At 32.8% G+C, this 21,415-nt stretch overlaps 1 protein-coding gene across 1 annotated transcript; it reads right to left on the bottom strand.

Moving 5' to 3' along the window:
- Positions 1 to 10,271: 10,271 nt before the first annotated feature.
- On the bottom strand, positions 10,272 to 14,039 carry LOC149489894 (carboxylic ester hydrolase-like). The gene is made up of 3 exons (XM_089714667.1): positions 13,832 to 14,039; positions 11,706 to 12,991; positions 10,272 to 10,586 (listed from the first exon to the last, which is right to left on the bottom strand). The coding sequence occupies exons 1-3, from the start codon at positions 14,009 to 14,011 to the stop codon at positions 10,376 to 10,378; spliced, it is 1,677 nt and encodes a 558-aa protein (XP_089570793.1). The 5' UTR covers positions 14,012 to 14,039; the 3' UTR covers positions 10,272 to 10,375.
- Between the last annotated feature and the right edge of the window lie 7,376 nt (positions 14,040 to 21,415).

Genomic DNA, 21,415 nt, shown 5'->3' with positions numbered 1-21,415 from the left:
ATCTTAGCTACCTAAATAAATATAATTAATACTATAAATGTTAGTATAGAAAGGATAAGGTGTACTTATAAAAAATGGCGCGTGCACACGAACATTTTTTCTATAAATTAAAATGCAACCGTCACGCGAGGTGCATAAACGATCACAGAGGTGCTTATTAAAGTAATTTACAAGAGCCCTTAATCAAGATAGAATGGCATGTTCAGTAAAAATAAATCTTGGCAGGCCGCAGGAGACCGGATTTTCCAATGACTAAAATTCTTTAGGTAGTAACTATCTTTTTTATTCAATACTAGCGGTCCGCCCCAGCTTCGCCCGTGGTACATATTTCGCAGTAAAAGGTAGCCTATGTTATTTCTCAGGGTCTAAAGATTGTCTGTGCCAAATTTCATCAAAATCGGTCCAGTAGTTTATGCGTGAAAACCATACATACATACATACATAATTACAAACCTTTCCTCTTTATAATATTAGTATAGATTAGCATAGGTATAAAATTCTCATTTCACAATATTTGTAATCAAATTCCTCCGAAACGGTTGGTATTAAAAATTTTATGCATTTTCGACTACCTACCTCTAGGATGGTGCTCTCAGCTCTGGCAGAGTAAATAATTATCTACCAAAACTTTGATATTTCGTTTGATTTGTTACAGATTTTTATTATATGTATAATTAAATAAGTGAGCTGGTGTAATAAGCGTGAACATTTTTAATTTGTACCTACTTAGTAGTTGCAGTGATTAGGCAGATCAGCCCCCCTAGACAAGTGGCTTTCTATTAGCGTAAAGTTCAATAGAATAGAATATGAATGTATGAGATTGACGTTTGATCACGACGACGACGACGATTGATTACGTCAATCTCATACATTCATAATCTATTCTATTGAACTTTACGCTAATAGAAAGCCACTTGTCTAGGGGGGCTGATGGTTTATTGCACAAGTATGAAAATATGTATTTCCTATATATTAAAATTATTGTTTTCTTTAGTGAACGTTCCTTTGATTCTTATCACTAATAACTTGTAAGCTCACTACACATATGAAAATGCCTTGCATGGTGTTCCCCTTGTACTTGTATTCCCTTTTATTATTTGCATACACATTAAACGTTTTTATGCACATTTTACGACGCATTGCGTGTCCCATAAACACATGAACAATGGCGGCAATCTTTTTTAAGATAATTTTTTTACCTTATATTTTTTTACATACGAGGATCACCTGCTTGCTCAAATTTTACCTCATAATTCTGACGTCTTTTACCTGCGTTCTATTCCATGTGTAGCGATGAGACATAATCATTAAGATATTCCAAAAAATATACTATTGTACGAAAACAACGTTATAGGTAATACTAATCCTACCTATCATCGTGATATTATTAGATATGTAAGATGTAAACGTAATAAAGTAAAGTATGTAAGTAATTGCCCTACTTTTCAAACTGCGATTTTTCTTGCTATTTTATTTGCTAAAGTAAATATGTAGAAAGAAACCATCAAAATAATACTCCTAACTAGACCATGTTTTCAAAACAATCGAGCATAACCATCAAAACTTTTTGAGTAATAGACGGAATACTTCCGAATACTTTGTAGGTTCATTTGTCTTTGAAAACGCAATGTGATAACACAACGATTTATAAGCTAAAGTTTAATATGAAAAACTATATTTAATTTAGAACACCGTGAATATTATTATAATGTCTGGTGTAATATGAGTACATGTTCTTGAAAGCTCGTTAGCGCAACGCGAAGCGGTAATCGCATTTAAGAGTATCATGCACGCTTGCCTCAAACGTCGCTTTGCTATAAAATACACTTCAAACCATTACGTAAGTGTAACTGCTGTTAAGACTCAGCTCTACACACGTACGTGTAATTACTCTGGGTTAGAAATAATCATTTAATGGGCAATTTTCTAAGGATTACATATTTTCAACAACATAACAGCTAAGGAAGTAAGGACATAATAATATAGAAATCGATATTAGATGCGCGGAATCAAAGCATTAAGAATTTATTGGACAGGATGATTTAAATTTTCAATATCACTTTTCGAGGTTTCCTTACTGTTTACTGAAATAATATCCAATACTTAGTTATTTTTACTGCATTGTTAATTTTCTATAGAACAAATCACAGCAGTTATACCTTATATATCGTAATTCGTAACCTATAAAGAGTTATGTTACATTATATTGCTTATTGATTTTTCTCTTTTATATGATATACGGATTTGGCTAAAACTTTATCTATAGGTACATATAATAAATCTGTAGAAGGGTCAATTCTGTACATTGAAAATATTGAAAAAATAAATAGCAGGGGGTGTTACTGGATCGATACCGAACCCAAATATGTGATTAAAAAAATTTTTGTCTGTCTGTCTGTCTGTCTGTATGTGAAGGCATCACGTGAAAACTAACGGTTCGATTTCGATGAAACTTGGTATAATTATACCTTATTATCCTGGGCGTAAAATAGGATACTTTTTATCCTGGAAAAATACGTAGAAAAAAAATTAATCTTAATTTTTCAGTTTTATCCATAGACGTTGTTCTGTAGAACCGCGAACATACGTTGCGTATACATATACAATAGATATTTAATGTCATTGTCAGAATTACTCAAAATGGAGAAATCAACCATCCACGCGAAGACCGACATCCGCGCGGACGGAGTCGCGGGCGGAAGCTAGTCTATACATATACGGTCTTACTTATAAAATGTTACCCATTCGCTATGCAATGGATTAGTTATTGCAATAACCTGTCTTGTTTTTATGATTGACGTTTCATGTGAGCAAGAGCAGGACAAAGCTATATTAGAAAATGGTAGAAATTTATCCATTGTTTAACTTTTTATAAGTAAGGCCGATAATAAATCTGTAGAAGGGTCAATTCTGTACATTGAAAATATTTAAAAAATAAATAGCAGGGGGTGTTACTGGATCGATACCGAACCCAAATATGTGATTAAAAAAATTTTTGTCTGTCTGTCTGTCTGTCTGTCTGTATGTGAAGGCATCACGTGAAAACTAACGGTTCGATTTCGATGAAACTTGGTATAATTATACCTTATTATCCTGGGCGTAAAATAGGATACTTTTTATCCTGGAAAAATACGTAGAAAAAAAATTAATCTTAATTTTTCAGTTTTATCCATAGACGTTGTTCTGTAGAACCGCGAATATACGTTGCGTATACATATACAATATATATTTAATGTCATTGTCAGAATTACTCAAAATGGAGAAATCAACCATCCACGCGAAGACCGACATCCGCGCGGACGGAGTCGCGGGCGGAAGCTAGTATTGAATAATATTAATAGTCCTTATAATAGTCATTCCATTTTTAATGCACAGTAATCTTAACAGTAATACCATGTAATACATAATACCTACCTGAAAATTAAACCTTGACATGATATTTATGACGGTATTAAAATAAAATAAAACGAGCAAATATTAAATTGTACACAGAGAGGTTTATGGTTAAAAGCAGCACGTCCTTATAACCGAAGAAACTGCTTAAAACAAAGGAACGTGCCTCGGTTAAGAGCTTCCAAGACACTCCACATAGATGATATAATTGTAGCAGCAACAACTATTCAGCCATATATTCATTAAAGTTTCGTAGAGAATGACATTTTGTATAACTACATTTAAATTTGTGGGAAACGGTCGTGTCTACAATCTTCATGCCCCTAAACTCACACTAGAGACCTATGTTTAGATTTAAAATGGGATTAACCCTCAACAATATCAATTAAGATTAATTTTATTTGAAAGTTAGTAAATAGGTATGTATGTACCTAACTACGAAACCTCGAAGTCATTGTAATTATTATGCAATGAAGTCTAGTTATGTAAATTCATACATAATACCTACTTCAATGAAAACCAATTTAATGGTTAATGGAATTTATACCTTATAAAAACTACACAAAAGGATATTTACTACAACAACCTGTATTGTAAGAATAAAATGCAAATAAGCTGTCTATTATGAAATCTATGCCACGTTGCAGCGCTGATGCAAAAATTTTAATGACGCTGTGCTTTGCCTAACAAAAGCACACGGGCGGACGCATCACTTTAAATACACGCAACAAAGCACAGAAAACAATTAGGTCTTTCTAATCTACCCTTAGCTACAACACAATATGGACCATTTTTCCGTGTATAGGTTTCGAATATTGATGCGTGATTGTGGCGGTATCCTTTCTTTATGAGGGTTGTCAACGCATCATTGTCTGCTCGTTGTGAGCGCTTTATTGCAGAATTAAGAACAGATTAGGGTTCATTTATTATAAACACGTGTACAGCGTTGTTTCCGCTACTGCGAATGATTAATAGCTAGTCTATCGGCGTTAATTTAAATGGCGCTAATTTATTTTGTATACGACGTATTTTGCATGATGAAAGTGTACACTGGAAATGTTTTATGTGATGAGTATATTCATAGAAAGGTAACTCTTTTATTCGAATTTCGAACTCGATTCATGTTTTATGGCTAACAAATAATTTTACAATTCGGGGCGTGGGATAGATAGATTAATTAATTTCGTTCTAACGTGAGGATCGTTTGATATCTTGCACCTATTTTTATCAACCGACTTCAAAAAGAGGAGGAGGTTCTAATTTCTCAATTCAACTATAAAATCATATCATAACAAAATATTAACTCTACGATGTTTAACATACTATAAAAACTAGAGTTTACTAGGACAATAAATAATAAAAGTCTTTTTATTTTTTTGCCTTCGCACAGGTTCTTAATTTCTGTAATCCACTTAAATGTTTATTTTCGTCATGATTATGAAATACATAGCTTACAAATAAGAAAATGTTTTGAAAGGAAAGTTTTCGAGGGAACAATAACAAGATCCGAAAGAAAAAAACATGAATAATCCATGTTTGAAATCTAAAAGAAAAATCAACAATCCGTGTCCCTGTAAGTTAACTTTTTAAAATTGGCTTGTGGGTGAAAAAAAAAGAAATACTTAAGAATTTTTGAGGCATAAAAGTCCATTCTCAATGGTCCATTTTAGGCTTAATTTTCTCAGACTAATAATCTGTACCTAAATAAAGATGTCGATAGCTTTGTACAAACTTTACTTAGTTGATTTCAAACGATGATTTAGAAAACATAAGAAATTGCAAAGCCGCGAAGTACGTCCTAGGTAGTTGAAGTTATCGTGGATAAGCAAGCAATAAGTGACTAAAATTATTTGGAAGATTTTCTAATTTTTAATAATTATAAATGAGTATCCAAATCCAAAACCGAGATAACATACTTATTTAGTTATTTATTTCTTCGTAATCATACAGCATTACAATAAATAATATTTCTTAATACATATGTAGGTATATTGATACAAAACAAATGAACTTAAACAAAACTAAGAGCCAATTAAACAGAATTAAATATACACAAATCATCACACACCGTGCTGCAGCCAGTGTAGAGTTCGACTATCTATGAGTTCGACTTTTTGTTTTCGATTGTAACCGTATGATATACCTACATACATTTTCTGTTATAGATATCATAAATAAAATTATTAGTATTTATATAGACGTTCTGACATGGTCGGACGTAACAGATTAACTCGTGTCATCGGAATATTACATCTTGATATATTGCCTCGTGGCTTCCCGTGAGACCCAGCGTTTACATATGAATAATGCTTTCTAAATTAAGCACAAATAATATGATATGTTTCATTAGTTAATGTTATTGATTAATGTTTTTGAATGGATCAATAATTGTTACATAACGTCTATTGTGGTATGTTGCATCTTATAAATAGTTGCTTGAGAAAGGTGTAAGTAAGGGACCAAATATTATAAAAATTAACAAAATTTGTTCAATTTTAGTAAATAATTTAAAAAAGAACATGTAAATATGACATTAAGACAATTTGCGCTACAATGTGAAAAGGGGCTTAAGAATTTTATTACAAAGTAATCGTAAAACAAAAAGAGACGTATACACACGTGACGTCGAAAACAACGTTCAAGTCAACATGTCCCTTCTCCCGATAAAACAAACTTCATTTCAGAAAACGGTAAACGCAGTTGCATCCCCCGAGTAAGGTTTTATCACACCCACTAAAGTACGACAGTATTGTCTCTACAGTCTACAAGAAGTAAGCACCGAAGCGTTATTTGTTGAAAGAAAAACAACAGCGAACATTCTAGTAACTTGAAAGCTTCCACGTTATAACATTTTCCTTAGCGAGGGCAACAATAACATTTGCGGAGCGAAAACATTGTTATAGCCAGTTCCATTGACGACTAATTTAGCTTGTATTTTTATCACGTTACACAATTCAGTTGATGAAACTTGTCCTCGTTAAGTAAATGTATTTTATTATAAAATACGCAAACAATATTGCCATATTTATCAATAGCCCATAATATAAGTTCTCACTCCTGGGGTTCAGGTCATAGTCCACCTAAAATATACGATCCGGTTCAGCCACTGTTTATTAAAATTAAGAGTTTATTGGAAACTAGCCCATCCTAGTTGGAATTGGTGGAAGTGGCATAAAAAATAGAATTCTGTCTACTAATGTGAGCTAGTTGCCAGGGATTTCCACAAATCTGGGGGCATGGCCGCGGCAGTGCCCCCCACCAAGTCGAGCAAATAAGTGGCACGGCTGACCATCCTTTTCTCGAAGCAATTCAGGCCATTTTCGACCCCCTATATCTTTAATCTTTATCACTACAAAAACAAATCTTTATCAAACTAAAAACTTTATATGAAAATAAAGTAAGTTCCATATTTTATAGAGTTCGATTTTTAAGATGTGCTTTGTTCATAAGAAAAACGACTCAACTTTGTTTCCCCTTTCACTGTAAAATCATAATAGGATTTAAGATGCTCGTACCTACGATAATGCAATTAAAAAGCTTGTTTAAACCTTTAAAAGGCTTCGGCGAGGACTTATTGATTTTAATACGCTAAGACGTGATATTTAGTACCTGTACACTCAGTGTGTCATTTTTATGGGTCTCATATTTTCCGGAACATAAATTGCTGTTTATACGAACGTGTCACATGTGGCGAAAGAGTTTTTCGTAGCATTTTTATCCTTTTCAATAACGATCCATCGATAATCATGAGCACAGGTGGAAATTTCGAAGTGCTCTCTGTCGCTACACTATTTTTTTTCAATAACAGGTAAATGATTGATGGAAAAAATAGGGAATTTTATAAGAGAAGTGAGCAGTGGTGGCTCAGTGGTGAGACCTCGGACTTCGAATCGATAAGTCCGGGGTTCGAGACCGGGCGAGCGCGCAGGAAATAAATTGATTTTTCAATTTATCTGCGCATGTTGTAACATCACCACTGCTCGAACGGTGAAGGAAAACATCGTGAGGAAACCGACATGTCGAAGAATCAAAAGTTCGACGATATGTGTCATCCGCCAACCCGCACTTGGCCAGCGTGGTGGATTATGGCCTGTACCCTCATAGGAGGCCCGTGTCCCAGCAGTGGGAACATATATGGGCTGATGATGATAAGAGAAGTCCCTTTCTCCGTTGTTATTACTTATGAAAACAGCACAGGAAAACAGTTACAGTCTTTTCTTGTTCTATTATAGGAGGCATTATTTACATGCATAAAGTTTCTTTGAAAAGTCCGTATGATTTAGTGTGGTTGGTACGCCAGATGTATGAGCCAAGTGCATTTCACTTTTGTTACAGTCATACATATTAGTACATACTAGTAAGTAGTATGTGACCTATCCACTTCTAAAAATATTATCATGTCCAACTTACCAAGAAGTCAATACAACTATACCAGACGATTTTTTACTTTACAACTATTTAAACTACTGAATAAACCAAGAACTCTATCCGAACAAAACAAAACAAAAACCAATCTCGAAAATACCCACAACAAGAGTGGACGGGTTAATACAGTAATGCGACACGCAGGATCCCTAAGATTTATTGTAAAACTCGATAGCTATCCAGCGGGAGCGATAAATAGCGAAAAGTGGATAACAATGAAAGCAATACTTGCAGACGATAAAATATGAGCAGGAGTTTCGCAATAACAATATTTGTCAAACGCCTCCGTAATGAATAAAGAGCATTCGAATTATTTACGCGTTTAAGCCCCTAAGCGTTTGGAATAAATATAGTTTTATAATTGCGCTATTCAGAATTTGTGGACGTTATACCTACCTATACTTTTCAGGTTCAAAATTAAGATGTTAAATATTTAACATAATGAAAATGACACCTACTTAGATATTTCGTTTCAATTTTCATACATCATAAATTGTATGAAAATTATAAGTAGGTAACTAGTTATTATGATTTCTTTTGCATGCAAATAAAATTAAACATACCTACAAATTTTAATTACGCAAGTTAGATAACGTATTTGCTAGATAAAATGTTATTTGAAGAATAATATTTAACTCATGAAATCGTCACGCAAAATAAGTTAACAGAACCCTCCAGAATTAAAAATACAAAAATTTTCCAGATAACATCACAAACAACGGTTGCCTTTGTTTTAGTTATCGACGTGATAAATCAGGTGCCGTATGGGATCCCGAAATGTGGAATGTTCAGCTTGCCCTAGCTTAAGTTCCGTTCTAATAGTTTACTTTTGTACTATTTTTAGTCATTTGAAATTTTTATAAACAGTTCAGCTCTTAATTTCATCAATTGATTGCCAAACAATTTTTAATAGCAGTCCTGTTTTTGGTAGAGTAAATAATGCTAAATAAATCGTTTTCTGAAAACAAAAATTATATTTACCTACGGTGGACAAGTTATTGAACATTGATATTAATTATGGAGTCATTATGAAATATAAAAAAAAGTTTTTGGTATAGTTTATCATTGTTTTGTCATTTAAATAATCTTTTTTCTTCTAAACATCGTGATCTTTCCAGGACTTTTGTTGTAGTAGGTATCTATTCAAGAGATAAATCGCTTCTCAAATCTTTTTCAGTTAAGGCAAGCTCTCGCCGAAGGCTTATCTCTAAGTTAATTATTGTGAAACCTTCGAAAGTTAATTAAGTCACTTTATCTTGGAGAAGTTCATTGTTGGAATACATTCAGTTCATCGGAGAGACCCTTTAATAATGTTGTTTATTCTATAGAATTAATCACACATTTTGGTAGAACTGTAATTAAATATTCAAGCGAACACAAAATGAGTTGCTTGTTTATTATAAATAAAAATCATATGAATGAATGAGTGAACAGGTACCTTCTATAGAAGCGCGCTCCATCTTAGACCACATCTCAGCTTACCATCAGGCGAGATCGTGGCCAAGCGCTTCCCTTTCATCCAATAAAAAAATGATACATTTTATATACGACTAGCTGCTCCGCGCGGTTTCACCCCCGTGGCTCCACTCCTGTTGCCCGTAGCGTGATGAAATATAGCCTATATAACCTTCCTCGATAAATGGGCTATCTAACACCGAAATAATTTTTCAAATCGGATCAGTAGTTCCCGAGATTAGTGCGTTCAAACAAACAAACAAACAAACAAACAAACAAACAAACTCTTCAGCTTTATAATATTAGTATAGATATAGGTATTTTAACAGTTTTATTCATTAGGTACAACTAATCTACTTATTATTTTAACAACGCGGTAATAGGAGAAAACTCTATTAGTCATATTAATTTTATACCAGTGTCTAGACCATATTTATTTCCAAAGCGCAAAATGTGTAGCGGCACAGGGCTCTAACATTATGTAGATCTAGCCTCTAGGTATCTAAATACATGTGTCTATTCCCTCAGCAAATATTTAGAGAAAAAATAACATCAATTTGTATAGTACTACTACTACAGACTACTACTACTTCTACTATACGAGTTACCATAATAATAATTAACCAAAACATCAAAATAAATGATTAAGAAGAACCATTTATGTATATGGTGTAATTCCATTTTATAATATTTACCAAACACTTTTGTTTATCATATTTTATGCCGTCTATATTCTATAGTTTAATAAATCCTTGAAAAATTAAATTTGCTGAATCTCATCATGACAACGAAAAATAAAGACAAACAACATTATCTATCCGACTGGGTACCTACTTATTTACGTCTTGACCTAATTATTTAATAGTCTATTAGATAATCACGATTGTTGGAAAGATATTATATTTTTTTAATCTATTTTAAAATCTTTCATTTTATCAAGTTTGTTTTTTAAATTGAGCACAATAGTAATGATTAGATATATTTGTAAATTATAAGGATTCAAAATTCATTATTTTTATTATTTATATAATATATTCTATTCACTCTATATTCCTAATAGGTATATATTATATCACGAGGAATCACAATTTTTACAACATTTTTAAAGCTCAGTACGCCGCGGCAGTTGAGGTGGTGTTGGCGGAGGTGATGGTTGTCGGTAATGTTTGTCATAAATCTCTTCCCAAAACTGAGCCCTCTCCTTTAACAATGACCCTCCGAGCTTCATGGGGTTGTTAAGAATCATATAAGGAGACCAATCCTTGCCGACCGGCGGCCAAGCTGGTAAGTCTGACCCTTCAGGAACAGGCTTTCTGAAAATACAAAATATGTGAGCAATGATTTTATCAATTAAATCGTTGCATGAACAGTTTTGCATACTACAAACGTAAAATATGGTGTAGTTTGCACTTTCTTGACAAATTAATTAAATTCTGAACATAATTAGTGTGCAAAACAGCGTATTTACAAACTATACAAGGCCAGCACGCAACGGTGTGAAACTAATCACGTATAGTTTGGAAATAACTTTTTCACAAAGTTCTTCCAATCTATACAACAGCAGTACGCAAATACTCGCGTATACTTTGTAGTGAAGTAAGTAAGAATAGCGTTCCAAAACATACAGCGCCAGTACGCATACGGACTAATCGTGTATGTTTCGGAGTAAGCGCGGCGTTTTTCCATTGCTCGCGTTTATATTATTGTATTGCCTTTTTTAAATCTATTATTACTATGCATACACGAATGTTGCGTACTGATCGTGTTTAGTTTGTATCGTGGATGCTTGCGTCTTCGTTCCCGACTATACTACACGACTTACTTACAATTGACAATAGTGCTAAAAGTAAAAATCTAATAAGTCCAGAAGAAGACGATTACGAGGCGACGGAGCCCCGCTTTGCGGGGCTCCTATTTTTGTGTAGTTAAAAAAAACACGAACCTAACCTAACCCACATTATCTGTTACCTACCCCTTATCTGTTACCTATTTATTTGCCTAAGCTTACATAATAATATTTTTATTCCATATTTTACTGAATCAAAAATAATCAAGGAGAATAAAAGTAGATAGATATAGCTGTACAAATATATGAATACCTGTTTATTTATTATTTCGTTCAAGTGTAAGTAGTGTAGTATATTTGCGTACTGATCGTGTATAGTTTGGAACGAAGACGCAAGCATCCGCGTTACAAAGTATACGCGATCAGTACGCAAAATGCGTGTATATATTGTAATCACAGACTTAAAAACAGCATTACAATATATACACGAGCAGTTTCCTATGGTTGCGTTCTGGCTATGTATAGTTTGGAAAGACGCTGCAAAACATTTAGAAAAGCCTTTTAGAATTTTTTTTAACGTAGAGGTTGTTTAGTCTGCTTACACTGTTAGCGTCAAGAGATAAAACTAAAAGAGTTAGGTACATACCCTGTTGTTGCAAAGTTATACCACAGATCGCGAAGTAAATTTTTCATTTCTCTATGTTCTTTAGTCATGACATTTTCATTAGAATTAGTAAAGTTGCCATCAGCTATGTCCTCTGATTGCGCACAATGTGCAGCACCACGGACGTTCGTGTGAGAAATAACAGGTGTATGTTCATCGACAAAAGTATATTCATACAGGTATATTCTATCATTACCGGCCTCAACGTGAAATTTCACAGACCTCAATGTACTGTACGTAAAAAGTAAGTCTGAAAAAAAGTCGATATAATTCAAAACTTTATCATCATTAACTTGACCATCCTCGAAATAAAATTTCTTTATTTTATTTATCACATTATTCCTGTCCTCTTCATTTTCAAATTGTAGATCTGGTGGCAAGAAATCACCAAAGTCATTGTTCATTTTTTCTTTCCACTCCGTGAATGAAATTTCACGTAATAAGCCTTCCATGTTTGCAAAACCATAGAGCATGGGTAACTTCACATAGTTACCATTTTTTAGAATATTTACAGGAGAATCAACAAGAAATTCTTCTCCATCTGTATCTCTTTCAACACATGGACTGAACAAAAATGTCGAATCTGTTCGGTCAAAAGTTATTTTTGATGACAATATTTCATATGAAATAGTTTTGTAAAATTCTTCAAGAGCATAAAAGTCATCAACGTTTGCAAAATTGAGGGACCTGGCGTAATCTTTAGCAATGGCAATGGGATCTGTTTGAACACTCCAAGGGGCCGTATTAGCTCCACTTTCCGGAATAACTTTCGTAAATAATCCTTTAGTCATTTTTGACAACATGAGTAAATCAACGGACGAAGAACCAGCGCTGTAGCCAGCAATCGTTACATCGTCAGGATTACCTCCAAAATTCTTTATATTTTTCTGAACCCAACGCAACAAAGCTACTTGGTCTTTCATACCAGCGTTTCCAGGGACATCTTCTGTTCCCATGCACAAAAATCCGTGAACTCCAAGACGATAGTTAAAGTTGACTACAATTACTTCTTTGTTTTTGACCAAATTCTTATGAGCGAAAAAATTTCCAAAACCCATTATATAAGCTCCTCCGTGAACGTAAACAATGACTGGCAGATTCTCCTTCGTTGTGTCTGGTACAAATATATTAGCAATCAAACAATCTTCTGTTATTACAAGAGGTCGCTGAAGCATCGGTAATATAGAGGTAATATCTACTTGAGGGCATATTATATCTTTATCTACTGCCTCAAATATTCCTGACCGGGCTATCGCAGGTAATGGAGGCTGGAAACAAACAAAATTGTGAGTTCTAGTTATAAAATGAAATAACCAATAAAAATTATCTAAAATTATCAGTTACAAATCACAAACAAATAAATTTCCATGACTTGCATACTTCTTGTATTGTCATGGCCATTATAGCAGGTATATTATTTCTAGTCTGTGATAATACCTATAATCTTCCTATAATACTATCCACGTAATGTTGTTGTTTATAAAATCCATACTAATATTATAAATGCGAAAGAAACTCTGTCTGTCTGTCTGTTACTCAATCACGCCTAAACTACTGAACCAATTTGCTTGAAATTTGGTATGGAGATATTTTGATAGGTACCCGAGAAAGGACATAGGCTACCTTTTATTGCGAAATATGTACCACGGGCGAAGCCGGGGCAGACCTCTAGTAACATATATAATCTATAGGTTATTTAAAGACAAAAGTTTTTTTGAATGTATAATTTATTTGTGGCAATGTACTTTAATAATATCTATACAACTATTTGTAAATAATTTATTATTAAGTAGATTATTGATTTTTAGCTGATATTAAACATCTTATTAACACTTGAATATTATAATTAAATCACTACGAATATAATATAATTTATTTAATTGTCGATCTTAAAAGTAATTGAAATTTTCGAATAGATAGAATTTATAGAGCACTTCACCGTGGTGTAGGTACCTTCATCTAATTAAACTGTAAGAACAACATGGGTTTCTCATGAAAAAAAGTCTATAAAAGTACTGCACAGATTACCTAATTAATTAAATTCAAACCTATCACAAAATATCTCTTTGAATATTGCACATTAATAATTATCGTGTTACTATTTGTACCTTAAATCTCTGCCTGCCAGTAGGAGCTTTCGCGTACGGGATGCTATAGAATGCAAAAATCCCAGTATCAGAATCCCTGTATCCTTTCACAGGACCCTGCTCAGTATCCACAATACGCGATTCAAGGCCATGGCTTATTGAAACGGCCGTGAAAAATAAAGTAATCAAATATCTCCACATTACTACACGCTTCAAGGGTCGAAGTAACACTGGTTGACTGGTAAGATTAGAATATAAATTGCGTATCATAATACGATTAATGTACTAGATAGGTCATTGAGATGCTATTACTACGCCTGGAGACGACACCGCCTACATCACCTATGTTTCGCTCAACATAGGTCAAATGGCCTCACTGCACTCAATCGCTTTAGCGCGATGGTCGCGTTCATGTCTTGTTTGTTTTAAATAGCAAAAAAACAAGAAAATCATCAAATATTCCCTCGAGTGTGTTGCAATATTACACAAATTATTCAAGTAATGCGGCAAAGTGCAAAGAAATAACTTTTCATCGGTAATTCATTAGATAATCATTTTAAAACTTAGTTCGAGCAAAATTTTTGGCGGACGCCATTTTGCGTCATTTGTCATAGACTAAAATAATTTGGAAAATCCAAAAGTGCACGCCTCATAATTTTTTTTTAATAAATATTTATTAATTATTATTTTTGTTTATTTAATAACAATTAAACCACATCGAATCAGACCCTGAAAAATGAAAGGGTTCTATTCCTGAGCATACTCAAGCGTAAGAGAAAAAAAAAGACTCGATTAGTAAAGTATTTCGGTCGCTATCGTGTTAACAAGAAAAAGGATCCGCACATACAGACACACGGACGTCCAAGACAGAACTTTTTTAAACTGTTTTTTAACTAGTTTAAATAACAAAAATGACATCAAAAATATCATGAACGTTAAAAATAGTGTTTTTTCTTAATATGTGTGTGTATGTATTATCTTACAAGTGCAATGTATGATACATAAAGACATTTTAAGTTTGAAAAATCAGATGTTTTGCGCGAAGTGACAGTAGTACCCACCTCAACGCTTCGCTTATGAGGCGTGCAATATTAGATGACGTAAATTTTTATAGTGGAAAATAATAATTTTACACATTTATAAATAAAATGTGCTATGGATATTATTTGAAAAAAGATTAAATCATGAAAGATGAATATAAATTACCTACGTATCAATTTTTTTGTTACATTGTTTGGTTTTAATTGATAAGTTTACTAATAATTTATTTATTAGATTAATTATATTTTTTTTATTACATTGATTGTTCTTAATTGATAAGTACATATTAGACAAAATATTTACAAAGTTTCGCCTCTATAGCGGTGAGTCGATGACATCGCTTAATCTATGACTCACAAGCCGCCGCGCCACTGCGCTTGCAGCACAGATTTTGTTCGTGGTGTCTCCTCTATACGTAGTAACAATAGCTCAATGAGATAGGTTTATAAAGTTTTCATTCAGACGTCAACATTAAGATAAGATATTTTTGCTCGTCTGGTTATTATTATTTTTTAGAAATACATGCTGTGATCTAAACGTATTTTTGGTAGGATTTTCTATAACAATATAATAATTTCTACCTCCTATAAAGGACTATGCAGAAAAAGTTGTAGAGACCTCATTACATTATAAATTTATATGATACAAATCAAATTAGTTTAAGAGATGCTCTTTTCAACGAAATGTATAAATTGATATTATTACAATACATTATTAGGTCTCAACTGTTTTATAGCTTCTACATTTTTCCCTCGTAAAATGTTTCAAATAGCAGAATTGTTTTTAAAAATAGTTAATTAACTTTCTAGCCGTTAATGTATTTTTAATTTTTCACGAAAAGAGCGGTTAAGCTCCGGAGTGTATCAGTGAAAAATTGTATTTGTGTTTGTGCAATAATTACTTTGCACAAATAGAAACCTTATAACTTGAGTAGCGTTGTATGCGAGATACAATTTGTAACTGGTTTGTAATCGTAATTACTGATTAGTTCAGTCATTTTTGAGTAGCTCCATGAGCGAAGGGCCTTAAATAACATACAAATCTCTCTGTTGAATAGTTATAGTTGTTATAGTAAAACAGTTTCTACTTTCTATGAACCAGACATTTTTAAAATAATTCAATTTATACATTATGCTAACATAGCTACATATTCATTTACTAAAAGGGAACGTTATATTTTATTTACATATTTGTATAGTATTTGTAGTACTTCTATAGCAAAAATGAATAATCTTAGACCTGTAACGGTTGAAACTCAAAATCAAATTAAAAACCAATCAAAAGTAAATTCAATACACTTCATTAAAGAAGCTTTATCTTTTAAAGTTGCTGGACTCATGGATTCCCCATTCACTGAAGTTTTCGCTAAGCGACAAGAATTTATCGCCAAAGCAAGCTTAGGTTAAAACAGCGTTTTGATGAGGGGTTTCCATCTCCCGAGAATTATTTTGCTAAAGTCGCAAATAATTTTTGTTGCAAACGTCTTAGCCCCAGAGGGTCACAGGAGTACTGAATCAGCAAAACCTATTTGCGACATAGGTACCTTTTTAATGACTGGATTAAATTTGAAATTATATTTTCACTGTAAATTTTTTTATTTTTTTTTTGCTGTTGCGTAGTTTATATTTCTTGTTTAATTGCATTTGTAGTAATATAAAATCTACATAATTATATCTACTGACTTGATAATGATTTCTGCAATGTGTTAATTGACCATTGTGGTCGCCGAAATAAAAAAAGAAAAAGAAAAGGAAGGAAGGTAGAAAGCCTGATTAGTAATTATTATATAAATGTTCATATTCAAAACATATTTTTGGGCAAGTAGTCGTCAATACTACTCTGTATTGATGTGTCTCGTTATGATAATCTAACATTACACTTAGGTAGGTATGTGCAGATTCGTCAAAGGATCTTCCCATAGAAATGAGTTGATTGATCTTGGTAAAAAGTAGTCAATCTAAGTCCTATCCACCTCGTGAGATAAAATTCATACCATAGTATAGGTCGGGTCATGTAAAAAGAACGCTGACGGTTAAGCTGCGCATTGGCGATTTATTGGTCTATTTGGTATTATGAGGTGGTGAATAACAAATATGTAGTTGCGAAGCCACGACTCGAGAGCCTACTTCAACAATAAAATAAGCAGCAAATAACTTTCGTGCTAAACTCGATACATGCCAAAACACACCCCATCACTTTCATCCAGCGTTCTTTTTACATGATTCGCGTTATATACGTAGTATATTATTATTAGTCTGTGCCATAGAATCACTCCGTTGCGAAGTGAAAAAATATTGTTATGTTCAGGCTTATTTTTATGTGCGGCTTTTTTGCGGCGAGATGACTGCCGCGGCTATAATATGTAGGTATAGCCTTGTGGTTAACATAATATTATTATCTTATTTTTGCATTCGTATTATATAATCAATACATGTTTTTATTCTTTCTTCACCTAAGTTAGATATGTTATCCCAAATAGAAGTGAGTTTATTGATAACAATTAACCTAAGCAATTAACAGAGCATTAAATATTACAAGAATGAAATAAATATTCCTAGGCAATTACTAAAAAATCTCTACAATGTTAACACGTAAATGGACATAAAAAGTATCTAATCTGTGATAAAAGTGCGATCCATTTATGACACACTGAAAAAAGCGAGAACTCGTAAAATCGATGAACATGACCAATTTCCACTCGCTAGTTTGCCAAAAGTAATCCCATTTATACAAGTTTTAAATACGGTAAATAGATCAAGTTTTATAGCTAGCGAAGTACTAAATACGGTTGCCAAAACAAGGATTCAGCTGTTCCCAGTCCAAATATAAAGGCATAAATTTGCTTACGTGATATTCATATTCATGCATCAGAGTACCAACTACCGGCATGTGCCAAGTGTTGTAACTAAGTGTCTATGCTGCAGTTTTTAACGCGAAATTCAAATTTATAGCGTGAAATGGCATGGAAAACTCCCGGTAAAGCACTCTCCATGACACTCACGGTGCAGGAAATTTGCAATAGATTTAAAATGGCGGTGGAGTTTTACAAAAATATTCTGGCTATGAAACTTTCAGCAGACATAGGTACTTGCTAACGTTAGATAGTCATTAAAATTTAAAACTACATATTTTCTTTACATCATCGTCTAGTAGATACATAAATAATAACAGGTAATTATGTAGTCACTGAGTTTTTGTACACCGAACATTTAAATATACCTGTTTGTAAAAATATAATTTAATTTTATATCTAACTACATTGAGCCATAATCATATGAAACCAAATAAATTACTTCATTCGTCTTTATATTTAGACTGATAGGTATATACATAATTATTGGTTATCATAATCCATCTTTGCATAACAAACAGCGTGACATAGCAATCTCAGCAAAAACAACATTTTATCGACAATCACTTTAATATCACGTTATAAAATAAAAAAGATAAGTCTCGTGGAAGCGGCTTAGCCTTTTCATCCAAGTCTCAATATCTCTGCAATATAAAGCTTAGAGATAATTCCGTATAGGTCGCTACAGAGTTAGGGCAAAACAATATTATTGTACGGGATTGAGTTGCCTATCCGCTACTATGGACCTTACGATTTGTCCATTTTATATGTAAAGAATAATGATGTTCTTCGATATTTATTTGTATTTTATTGTGATATAATGCCTGTTTAAATGTGCCAATAATAATAATGTATTAAACAGCTTAAAGCTTTTAAACGATAACTCTGCCAAGTTCGATAGAAGAACGATAAATCTACGAATGCATTCTTATATGTATTTTGTCGTCGCACTTTGATATCGTGAAGAGAGCAATAATAATTTACGATAACTTTATATTTTAACAGTTTTCAATTTAGAACCAACTATTCTTTGTTAATCCTTTGTTATAGATAAAAGCTTTTGATCGAAGCCAATGTTTCCTTAAAACTAGAAACTTCCTAGATCCATTTCCGCGAATAACAATAGTACGGGCTTTGTTTCAAAATAAGTAAGACAAATTCGTTCAACTGCGATGTAAACCTATTTGAACAAACTTAGCGTTCTCAGAGAGCGCTGGGATTACGCGAACTGGCAAACTTTGATCAGATCCGAACGCTTGGATGGACCGGCACAATAAGTGCGTAAAATGTTGACTGAGCCAACAAATTTTACGAAAACAAATATCTGTTTATATTGTAGCGTAATTGATTTTTATGTAGCGGCTGTATAAGTATTATCCCTCACTCCACTGCTTTTCTCTTTTGTTGATTCTTCGATGTAGATTCATAATTTCCTTTAGATAATAATTAAGATACCTATGTAATATTTACTCTAAAGTCTAAATTAAAAAGGAGAGTATTAATAAAATTAACTCATTATAACAGAAACGGACTCTATTGTTTATTTTTGTGTATCAAATTATAAAGTTTAAGAGCGATCGCGTTTTATCTAAAAATATCATAAAAAATTATACTATTTACCTCACTCTGCATAGTTACATACCTACACTTCATCTTACAAGAATGAAAAAGGAATTTAACTTGTAAGTACATAAATGTTGCCATGTTCATACAAAAGTAAAATTGCCATTTAATTCTCTCACATTTGTAACATAAGGGTCGATCAACTTTTAATGGTCCGACGGTATACGCATCATGTCCCTGAACGATAATTAATAAACATGAAATCATAAAGAGTTAAATTGGTTTTAATTATATTCTTTTTAATATTTTCTAACATTATTGTAAACAATATTTTACTTGTTTTATTAATTTGTGCGTAGTTTCATGGTTGTCCAGAGACTAAATGCAATTTTCCAGTACTATCACATTTGTCCCCAAGCTACAATGCATTAAAAAACTTCGCATCACGAACACATACTATCACGACCATAAATACCAAATACACTTCTTGTTTCAGTTAATGATTATTGACATAAAAACATACAAATAATTTTTTTTTATTGGATATAATACGATTTTCAGGCATTTTACTTATGTCCCCATAAATCATCTACATGGCACAGGTCTCACAGACAACCGTAATTTAGTTATGGAAACAAAACACAGAGTGCGCGGTAGATTCCTAAACAACAAGCTAAACACAATAATTAACTGTCGGGCTCAAACGCCATTTTGATTTGTATAAAATCACGGCAACAGTCGTCCGAGCAACGTTGGTGAGTGTGGGGTGGCTTTATTGTCAGTCCGTCAGACAACTGTGATTAAAACATAAGTACTTGATGCATTGTTATCAATTATACTACACGAGATGCGCTTTCGTCTATAATTTAGTGTGAGCTGAGATTAATATATAAAATAACAATAGTATTTGCTTGGCGGGTCAAAATTTTAAAAATGTCCCGCGGACAACCAGTCACTTGGCCAACAAAAGTGGTTGTACCATGGACAATTTGGTTGTCCCTAGGACAATAATTATATAAAACTTATACTTTAACAGTTAAATAGTTCATGTTTTGTTTATTACTCGGCTGTTTCGGGAACACATTTTTATTACGCGACTTTATGTCTAGTTTAATTGTAATTTTAACATTTCAAAAATCAAGACGACTAAGATGTCCCCATATGAAAATCACATTATACTTGATTCATTCAGTTATATCGAGAATCAGTTCATTTTAATTAAGTAAAATCAATAATACGATACGTAACAACCTCGCCTTAATAGTTTTTTTGTAAAAAATATCACTATTTCCGCTTTACTGAAACTTTTTTATATATGAAACATTGTTTGGTTGTTCAAAAGACATCATTCGTTTCAATTTTAATAAAAATATTTCGTATTTTGGGTGTAAATAGAACAAATATCAAAATATTATTTATTATTTAATATTAGAAGAATTTATTTTAATTCTGAAGGGAATTTAACATTTAAAAAAGTACTATTGTGTAAGTTGTCCAAAGGACATTATTTCCCGTGAATAGATCGGTTCGTGAAGTTAAATCCACAAATGTATTTAATCAACATCACTGCTGCCTATATAATCTTAATCTACGAGGAATTATCTTCTAAATGAAATAGTAAAATGCTGAAAATTAAGTTAAAAAAAAAATACGAGAAAATTATGATCGGGACCTTTAAAAATTGATTGACCCACAAGTAGGTTATAGAAGAGCTGCTCTAGTGTCCACCAAGTGTGAATTCACGACACATACCAAGTGAGTCGTATTGGCTCACCGATGCGTTTATAGGACACTAGACGTGAATAAACAAGTAATACCCTTTCAGTTAATATTGTGTATGAAATATTATATTTCTTTCTCATACGGCTTCAGGGTCGGCGTACTTTACTTGATTTTACTGTTTAGTTGTAACTCTATCCTTTAAAAAACAATTTTTCTGTAATTTGTTGCTGAAAATTAGCATAATGTATGATTTTGTACCTTGATTTCTTTCCACAAGTTTGAAATGCAGATTTAGATGGATTTTGGTAAACTACATGGTTTCGTTCTAAAATTGTTTACCTCAAGGATGGTGATTAGGTACTAACACGTAATTTGACAAGGTAATGTTTATTTTTGTTAGTATTTGAAATAAAAATTAAGCGTTCAAG

This window comes from Colias philodice, chromosome 3 (genome assembly GCF_061535455.1).
Source record: "Colias philodice isolate Cphi_HAF_F1 chromosome 3, ilColPhil1 Martin Lab GWU primary, whole genome shotgun sequence".
NCBI lineage: Eukaryota > Metazoa > Arthropoda > Insecta > Lepidoptera > Pieridae > Colias > Colias philodice.
Note: the sequence above shows the minus strand (reverse complement) of the source record. Positions and strands in the feature narration are given on the sequence as shown.